The sequence below is a fragment of the Chiloscyllium plagiosum genome, unplaced genomic scaffold, assembly GCF_037043375.1.
Source record: "Chiloscyllium plagiosum isolate Xiang-an unplaced genomic scaffold, Cpla_swu_hap1 HiC_scaffold_19, whole genome shotgun sequence".
Lineage (NCBI taxonomy): Eukaryota > Metazoa > Chordata > Chondrichthyes > Orectolobiformes > Hemiscylliidae > Chiloscyllium > Chiloscyllium plagiosum.
Window position 1 is genome coordinate 1142143 of NW_028270157.1, and position 9446 is coordinate 1151588.

General features: G+C 47.8%; 1 protein-coding gene across 1 annotated transcript in view; it reads right to left on the reverse strand.

The window, feature by feature from the left end:
• Positions 1–9446, reverse strand: part of LOC122559362 (transcription factor E2F7-like) — a 67036-nt gene that overhangs the window by 42072 nt on the left and 15518 nt on the right. The window contains exons 2-5 of the mRNA XM_087997548.1: positions 6109–6160; positions 5319–5603; positions 2580–2748; positions 408–701 (exon numbers count right to left, since the gene is read on the reverse strand). Coding sequence (XP_087853674.1) covers positions 408–701; positions 2580–2748; positions 5319–5603; positions 6109–6160 — 800 coding nt within the window. The remainder of the gene's footprint in view (positions 1–407; positions 702–2579; positions 2749–5318; positions 5604–6108; positions 6161–9446) is intronic.

Below are 9446 nucleotides of genomic sequence, written 5' to 3' on the forward strand. Positions count from 1 at the left end.
CTGCAATCACAGTTGCACTACAGGAAATGCAGCAGCCATTTTGTGCACAGCAGGATCCCAAATACCAACAGCCATACTGTGCACAGCAGGATCCCAAAAACCAGCAGTAAGATAACAAGCTGAATGATTTGTTTTAATGGCAGCTGCTGCTAGAAATGTACACAGATGATGCTGGAAGTATTCAGTAAGGCAGGTACTGGCTGTACCCAGAGAGAATCGAAGGGGAGTGTGCAACTGAAGTGGATCATCTCCATTCTTGCCAAATGATGGTGCAGGCTCAAAAGGCCAACTTCTACAAATTGTTCAGTGACTGTGAGTGTATTGACTGAATACAGCAATCGTGCTGGTGTGGTCAGAGGGTGCAGATAAAATGGTTTTCAGATCGCAGCAGCGCATACCAATCTTACCCGATTTATTCTCCACCTCCACAGGCTGCATTTCCTTGTTCAGCTCCTGGGTGCAGCTCCATCGTTCTTGGGCACTGGCTCCCTTCTCCATTTCCTCAGAGTCCAGCTCCTTGTGGTGGGCGAGAGCCAGCTGCCTGGCATAGCCATGCTGTTCCCCCCTCCTCTTTAACGTGGCCAGGGTTTGTTCGAGCCCTAACATGCCATGCCAGGAATACTGGTTCTTTGCCATCCGGCTGACCAGCTGAAGAGACTCCAAGACATTTACAATGTCGTAAATCCGTCTGCGTTCCACTCCTGTGGAAGAAAGATTCAACCCTTCGCAGTGAGACAATCCACACTAGAGAACGCACACTCTGGACCTACATTCACAGTGAAGCTGTTCAGCTACTGCTGACTTCATCACTGCAAACAGGGCAGTAAACTCAGGAGAGATGGACTGCTACAGGGTTAAGCACAAACCTACAAAATCAACAGCTCACTGTTCACCTCAGCTTTGACAAATTGAGCGCAGCAGTGGTCCTGTGTCTGTATAGTTGCAGCAGATACACTGTACTCTAGCCTTTTGACTGTGATAAAAGTTAACAATGACTAACTAACAACTGGGCACTAAAAATGCAGAGTGTGGAGTCTAAGTCTTCTGGTTGTGGAGACATTGGGAGAGATTTTAAAAAGTATATTTGGTTTTTCTTCCTCATCCTCTGTTCCTGACACAATATTGAATTGCCCCCAATTCTACTTTAAAAGAATTATATTTACGTAGCACCATTCATAACTTCAGGATGTCCTAAACAACTAGAGGGTAAACCTTAAGGCTTTACTAACTTACAAGACGCATGGATACAGTTGATAGTCAGAGGCTTTTTCCCAGGGTTAAAGTTTCAATTACAAGGGGGCACAGGTTCAAGGTGGGAGGGGGAAAGTTGAAGGGAGATGTGTGAGGGAAGTTTTCATTCAGAGAGGGGTAGGAGCCTGGAACACAATGCCAGAAGAGGTGGGGGAATCAGGCATTTTGGTGACATTTAAGAGGCATCTGGATGGTTACATGAATAGGGAGGGAACAGAGGGATACAGACCAAACAAGGGGAGAAGGTTTGTTTATTAGTTTAGTTAGGGCATGATGATCAGCACAGGCTTAGAGGGCCGAAGGGCCTGTTCCTGTGTTGGACTTCCCTTTTGTTGTTTTGTTTGTCTTTTCCCCAGAGTAGCAATGTCAATGACGTGTGTGTATGCGTGTGCGTGTGCATTTAAAGGAGATGTGAGAGGCAGGTTTGTTTTTAAAAACACAGAGGGTGGTAAGTGCCTGGAGTGCACTGGGGAAGAGGTGATGGAGATGGATACAATGGCAATGTTTTAGAGGCATCTTGACAGTGAGATGAATAGGCAGGGAATACAGGGATCCAGATCACACAGAGGCAAAAGATGTTTAGTTTAGAATGGCATCACATCTTGGCACAGTCCTGATGGGCCAAAAGGCCTGTCCCTGTGCTGTACTGTTCCTATTAGATTAGATTCCCTACAGTGTGGAAACAGGCCCTTTGGCCCAACAAGTCCAACACTGATCCTCCGAACAGCAACCCACCCAGACACATTCTCTTCTGACTAATGCACCTAACACTATGGGCAATTTAGCATGGCCAATGCACCTGACCTGCACATCTTTGGACTGTGGGAGGAAACTGGAGCACCCGGAGGAAACCCACGCAGACACAGGGAGAATGTTCAAACTCCACACAGACAGTCGCCCGAGGCTGGAATTGAACCCAGGACCCCGGTGCTGTGAGGCTGCGGTGCTAGCCACTGTGCTGCCCTTTTCTGCAAAACAAATATCTTTGTATGCAGCCAATAAGACACTTGAGACAGTCACTACTGGATTATACTCAACTCATTCAGTACACAACAGCAACAAGATAGTGACTGAGCCATTTGGTTTTGAGTGATCCTGTTTTATAAGGATAAACATCGGTGATGTTCTGGGATGTTTTCAGTTCTTGCACTCAATTTCCCAATCCTTCAATCTCACCTCCTTGTTCACTCAAACTTCAGATACCCACTTGCTCTGAGTACAGCCATCACTCACATTCTGCTTGGAGCTGAAAGACAGGGATAAATCTAACATTGGGCTCTCTACACCTTTACCAGCGTGTGTCCAACCCCCCCCCATTACACACTTACCAAGGTCAGTTGCCACTTCATCCAGGGAAATTTCTGTTTTCTCAGATGAAACAGGATGATTAGGATAACGTGCCAGGAATTTCTGGCAAAGAAGCCCCAGACTTTTTTGTTTCCTGCTCGGCCGTTGTTGCTCAAATTCATCAGTGGTGGCTTCAGTGATCGAGTCGAGCTGGATGTGAAATAAAGGACCCATTTGTATTTTACACAATCCTCTCCAACTGCTGGTCAGGAACTCATCTGGACAGTCACACACTCCCAACGCCAAAAAAAAAATTATCTTTGATCAAAATCTTGAGAGGAATCCAAATTCAGGCTAGCTCAGTTGGCTGGTTTGGAATTCAGAGTGATGTCAACACCACGGGTTCAATTCCTGCACCAGCTGAGGTCACCATGAAGGTCTCTTCTTCCCAATCTCTCCCCTTATGAGGTGTGGTGACCCCTCGGTTAAACTCCCCATCTGTTGTCTCCCTCTCTGAGAGAGCTATCGTGTCCTAACCTTGTGTGTTTCATGCACTACAACATTCAGATCTCCCTATGCTGTACCTTTTGTGAGTCTCTCTCCATTTAAATATTAGTCCGTCTTTTGATTCTTCCAACCAAGGTGCATGACCTCACACTTCCCTACTTTTAGGCAACCTATCAAAACCCTCTTTCAGATTTATGTTTCTCACAGCACACGCTCCTACCCATGTTTGTATCAGCAGCAAACTTGGATACACCCCCCTCGGCTTCCTCTTCCAACTCATTAGTACTAAATAGGAAATAATCAAAGACTGTGGGTTGATCCTTGTGAAATTCCACTTTGTTAAGGTTCCCAAACTGAAAAAAGCCCATTAATTCTCTCCGTTTGTTGTCTGTGTGTTAACCATTCCTGTCTCCACACCAGTACACGATGCATGGCCAACATTGAGAACTCCAATATCCCTCCTTTCCTGTGACACCTTTGAGAAAATCAAGTCCACTACATTGAGCAGTTTCCCCATTATTAACTCTGTTGGCTATATAGAAGCACAGAGTCCCACAGCACACAAACAGCCCCTTCAACCCAACTCTGCTGGTTATATCCTCAAAGAATTTAAGCAAATTTGTCAAACATTATTTCACTTTCACAAAATCATGCTGACTCTGTTGCATAAAGCTTTTCTAGACATTGTGCCTATTTCTTCCTGATTAGGTGGGGAGTATTCCAGCACATACTTGACTTGTACCTTGTTGATGGTGGACAGGCTTTGGAGAGTCATGAGGTGAGTTACTCACTGCAATATTCCTAGCCTGACCTGTTGTAGCCACTGTGTTTATGTGGATCATCTAGCTGAGTTTCTGGTCAATGGTCACCACCAAGATGTTGATAGTGGGGATTCACTAATGGTAATACCACTGAATGTTACAAGTGGTAGTCTCTTATTGGTGATGGTCATAGCCTGGCGTTTGTGTGGTGCGAATGTTACTTGCCACTTGTCAGCCCAAGCCTGAATAATGTCCAGATCTTGCTGCATTTGAACACGGAGCTGCTTCAGTGTCTGAGGAGACGCGAATGGTGCTGAACATTGTGCAATCACCAGTGAACATCCCCACTCCTGACCTTATGATGGAGCAAAGGTCATTGATGAAGCAGCTGAAGATGGCTCGGCCTAGGACACTACCCTGAGGAACTGAGAAGGTTATCTGGGAATACAGTGAGATCTTGATCAACTGGGCCAATGGGCTGAGAAATCACAGATAAAGTTAATTTAAATAAATGCAAGGTATTGCATTTTGATAGGTCAAATCAAGGCAGGACTTACACAGTAAATGATAGGGATCTAGGGAGTGTTACAGAACAGAGATCTAGAGGTAGATGTTCATAGCTCCTTGAAAGTGGAGTCACAGGGAGGCAGGGTGGTGAAGGCAGCTTTCATCGGTCAGAGAATGGGAGAATAGGAATTGGAATGTCTTGTTGCAGCTGGTGCTGTAAGATGCGTGTGTTGTAACTGCACTGGAACAACTTGGCTAGAGGAGTGGCGTGTTCAGGGGCATGAGTCTTCAGTACTATTACCAGAATGTTGTCAGAGCACACAGCCTTTGCAGTATCCTGTGTCTCCAACTGTTTCTTGATAACACGAATTGGCAGACGTTTGGTTTCTGTGAAACCACTGGAGGAGACTGAGATGGATCATCCACTCGCCACGTCTGGCTGGAGATTGCTGCGAAAGCTTCAGCCTTATCCTTTACCCTGATGTGCTGGGCTCCTCCATCATTGAGGAGGGGGATATTTGTGGAGCATACTCCTCCAGTGAGTTGGTTAATTATCCACCACCATTCACTACTGGATGTGACAGGACTGCAGAGCTTAGATCTGATCTGTTGGTTGTGGGATTCTTAGCTCAGTCTGTCACTTGCTGTTTATGCTGTTTGGTGGCTTCACCGGGTTGACACCTCACCTTCAGGTATCTCCAACATGCCCTCCTGCACTCTCCACTGAACCAGGGTCGATCCCCTGGCTTGATGGTAATGGTTGAGTGGGGGATATGCCGGGCCATGAAGTTATGGGATTGTGCTAGAGTACAATTCTGCTGCTGTCGATGGCCCACAGCACCTCATGGATGCCCAGTCCTGAGTTGCTAGATCTATTCAAAGTCTGTCCCATTTATCAGACGGGAAGTGGGTAGGGGGAAGAATGAAAAATGGGGATGGGGGGGAATTGAGATGGAGTAGGGAACCGGGAGGGGGAAAGGTGCTGACGAATTGGGAAGCGATTACCTGAATGACATCAGCGACACTCACAAGCGTGTCGTTTTCGATCTGTCGGAACAGCTCCTTCCTCTTCTCACGGTCCCTGATGTCAGGGCTAGCTGCACTGATCAGCATCTTCAGGTTGGCAGTGGGAGACCAGGGTTCAGGCGATGATTTGTCGTTGTGTTTAACCGGAGTCACCAGATCCTGATCTGGGGTACCGCAGCCCCTCCACGGCACCATGCTAGGTGTCGAGTCATTTTTCACCGGTGTTTTCGGCAATGTCTTCTTGGGCTCCACAAAGAGATTTTCCTAAACAGAAACCAAAAATAAAAAGTCACATGATTTAAAACCAGAGACTCCTAACTCACCCGATAAAACTCTGCTGCTGATTAATCACGAACCACCTCACTCCATTAGCTGAGGCTCCTTGGGCTCTTAGCTCTGGATTTCATTTTAAACATTTCGCTCTCCCTCCCTCCCTCTTGAATAAGGTTTCAGGCTTCTGTCAGAACAGTGGTGGGGGTGGGTCTTTTACAAAAGAGCATGCCATTCAGCCCCTCAAGTATGCCCTTCCCACCAACAGATATGGATGCATCATGGTCTGACCTCTGCCCAAGTCACTAAGACAGAGGGGAAATGATTCAGGTCTTAAAGGTGCTCCATATGAAACTCCAGCAGCTGTCTCTCTTCAATCTGAAAAAGACCTATTAATCCCAACGCTGTCTGTGTGTCAGCCAGTCATGTGTATGAGGAAGGGGAGGGGTGTTGTTTGTGTGTGTGCACACCCTTTATGGTCCAGTGGTACTCCCTCTACCTGTGGGCCAGGGTTCAGTTTGCAGAATTGTGTAATAACATCTCTGATGTATCTAATACATAACACAGAAAAACTTCGATTATCTGAACATCAATCATCCGAATTTCGGATTATGTGAATAAGATCTCAAGATCCCGCAATAAAGTTATCTGAACAATCAGTTTTCCAAACAAAATATTCCCTGCTCATCTGGTTCAGATAATTGTGGTTGTTCTGTATCCAATACATAACCCCCAATATACTGCACACGGGAGGCATAGCAGCCCAGGGGTTAGCACTGCTGCCTCACAGCACCAGGAACCCAGGTTCAATTCCAGCCTCGGGCAACCATTCTCCCCGGATTTCCTCTGGGTTCTCCGGTTTCTTCCCACAATCCAAAGGTTTGGATTGGACATGGGAATTGCAGGGTTACAGGAACAGCATGGGGTCTGAGTGAGATGTTCTTCAGAAAGGTTGGTGTGACTCAATGGGCTGAACGGCCTGCTTCTACACTGTAGGGAGTCTACGATGCTACAAATACTGAGCACTTCTATCTTGTATGTGGCACCTTATTAGATACCTTCTAATTAAACTACACCTACTCTGATTCTGCTTGCTATGTCTTCAAAGAACTCTGGCAAATTTGTCAAATGCCATTTCCATTTCACAACCCACACTGACCTAGTTTGATTGCATTAAGCTTTTCTGAATGGTCTGCTAGTTCTTCTTTAATAATAGGCACTAGCCTTGTCCCCCCCCGACAGATATTAGATTAACTGGCCTATAGTTTCCTGGTTCTGTCTGTCTCCCTCCTGAACAGGGCTGTCACATCAGCCATTTTTGAATCTATTGGAACTCTCCTGGAATTGAGAGAGATCTGAAATATCTTGACCATTGTCTTAACCATTTCTGCAGCCACCTCCTTTAAAATCCTTCAGAGCAGGCCATCTGGTCTGAGGGACTTGTCCAACTTCAGTCCCATTAGTTTATCAATGCACTGTCCCTTGTGAGAAAGGGAGGACTGCAGATGCTGGAGATCAGAGCTGAAAAATGTGTTGCTGGAAAAGCGCAGCAGGTCAGGCAGCATCCAAGGAGCAGGAGAATCGACGTTTCGGGCATAAGCCTTTCTTAGGGCTTATGCCCAAAACGTCGATTCTCCTGCGCCTTGGATGCTGCCTGACCTGCTGCGCTTTTCCAGCAACACATTTTTCAGCTCTGTCCCTTGTGACATAGACCATTACAAAATCTTCCTCCCATTAGCACCTTGCTTATCAAATATTTTAAGTCTTCTGCACCAGGAAGACCAAATGCAAAATATTGGTTTAAATTATCTGCCATTTCCTTCTTCTCCATTATTAACTCCCCATTTTCATTCTCTGAAGATCTCTCACTTACTTTAGCCACTCTCTCTCTCCTCCTTCACTCTCTCTCCCTCCCCTCCTTCTCTCTCTCTCTCTCCCCCTTCTCTCTCACCTCCTTCTCTCTCTCTCCCACCTCCTTCTCTCTCTCTCTCCTCCTTCTCTCTCTCTCCTCCTTCTCTCTCTCCTCCTTCTCTCTCGCTCCCCTCTCCTCCTCTCTCTCTCCTCCTTCTCTCTCCCACCTCCTTCTCTCTCTCCCACCTCCTTCTCTCTCTCTCTCCTCCTTCTCTCTCTCTCTCCTCCTTCTCTCTCTCTCTCCTCCTTCTCTCTCTCTCCTCTTCTCCTTCTCTCTCTTTCTCTCTCTCTCGCTCCCCACTCCTCCTTCTCTCTCTCTCCTCCTTCTCGCTCTCTCTCTCCTCTCCTCCTTCTCTCTCCTCCTTCTCTGAAGAAGGGCCTGTGCCCGAAACGTCGAATCTCCTGTTCCCTGGATGCTGCCTGACCTGCTGTGCTGTTCCAGCAATAAAGTTTCAACTTTGATCTCCAGCATCTGCAGACCTCACTTTCTCCTCTCCTCCTTCTCTCTCTGCTCTCCTCCTTCTCTCTCTCTCTCCTCTCCTCCTCCTTCTCTCTCTCTCCACTCTCTCATCTCCTTCTTCTCACTCTCTCTCTCCTCTCCTCCTTCTCTCTCCTCCTCTCTCTCCTCTCCTCCTTCTCTCTCCTCCTCTCTCTCCTCTCCTCCTTCTCTCTCCTCCTCTCTCTCCTCTCCTCCTTCTCTCTCTCTCTCCTCTTCTCCTTCTCTCTCTCTCTCTCCACTCCTCCTTCTCTCTCTCTCTCCTCTCCTCCTTCTCTCTCTCTCTCTCTCCTCTCCTCCTTCTCTCTCTCTCTCTCTCCTCTCCTCCTTCTCTCTCTCTCTCCTCTCCTCCTTCTCTCTCTCTCTCTCTCCTCCTTCTCTCTCTCCTCCTTCTCTCTCTCTTCTCTCCTCCATCTCTCTCTCTCTCCTCCTCTCTCTCCTCCTTCTCTCTCTCTCTCCTCTCCTCCTTCTCTCTCTCTCTCCTCTCCTCCTTCTCTCTCTCTCCTCTCCTCCTTCTCTCTCTCTCTTCTCTCCTCCATCTCTCTCTCTCTCCTCCTCTCTCTCCTCCTTCTCTCTCTCTCTCCTCTCCTCCTTCTCTCTCTCTCTTCTCTCCTCCATCTCTCTCTCTCTTCTCTCCTCCATCTCCTCCTTCTCTCTCTCTCTCCTCTCCTCCTTCTCTCTCTCTCCTCTCCTCCTTCTCTCTCTCTCTCCTCTCCTCCTTCTCTCTCTCTCTCCTCTCCCCCTTCTCTCTCTCTCTCCTCTCCCCCTTCTCTCTCTCTCTCCTCTCCCCCTTCTCTCTCTCTCTCCTCTCCCCCTTCTCTCTCTCTCCTCTCCCCCTTCTCTCTCTCTCTCCTCTCCCCTTCTCTCTCTCTCTCTCCTCTCCTCCTTCTCTCTCTCTCCTCTCCTCCTTCTCTCTCTCTCCTCTCCTCCTTCTCTCTCTCTCTCCTCCTTCTCTCTCTCTCTCCTCTCCTCCTTCTCTCTCTCTCTCCTCTCCTCCTTCTCTCTCTCTCTCCTCTCCTCCTTCTCTCTCTCTCTCCTCTCCTCCTTCTCTCTCTCTCTCCTCCTTCTCTCTCTCTCTCTCCTCCTTCTCTCTCTCTCCTCTCCTCCTTCTTTCTCTCTCTCCTCTCCTCCTTCTCTCTCTCTCTCCTCCTTCTCTCTCTCTCTCTCCTCTCCTCCTTCTCTCTCTCTTCTCTCCTCCACTCTCCTCCATCTCTCTCTCCTCTCCTCCTTCTCTCTCTCTCTCCTCTCCTCCTTCTCTCTCTCTCTCCTCTCCTCCTTCTCTCTCTCTCTCCTCTCCTCCTTCTCTCTCTCTCCTCTCCTCCTTCTCTCTCTCTCTCCTCTCCTCCTTCTCTCTCTCTCTCCTCTCCTCCTTCTCTCTCTCTCTCCTCTCTCCTTCTCTCTCTCTTCTCTCTCTCTCTCTCTCCTCTCCC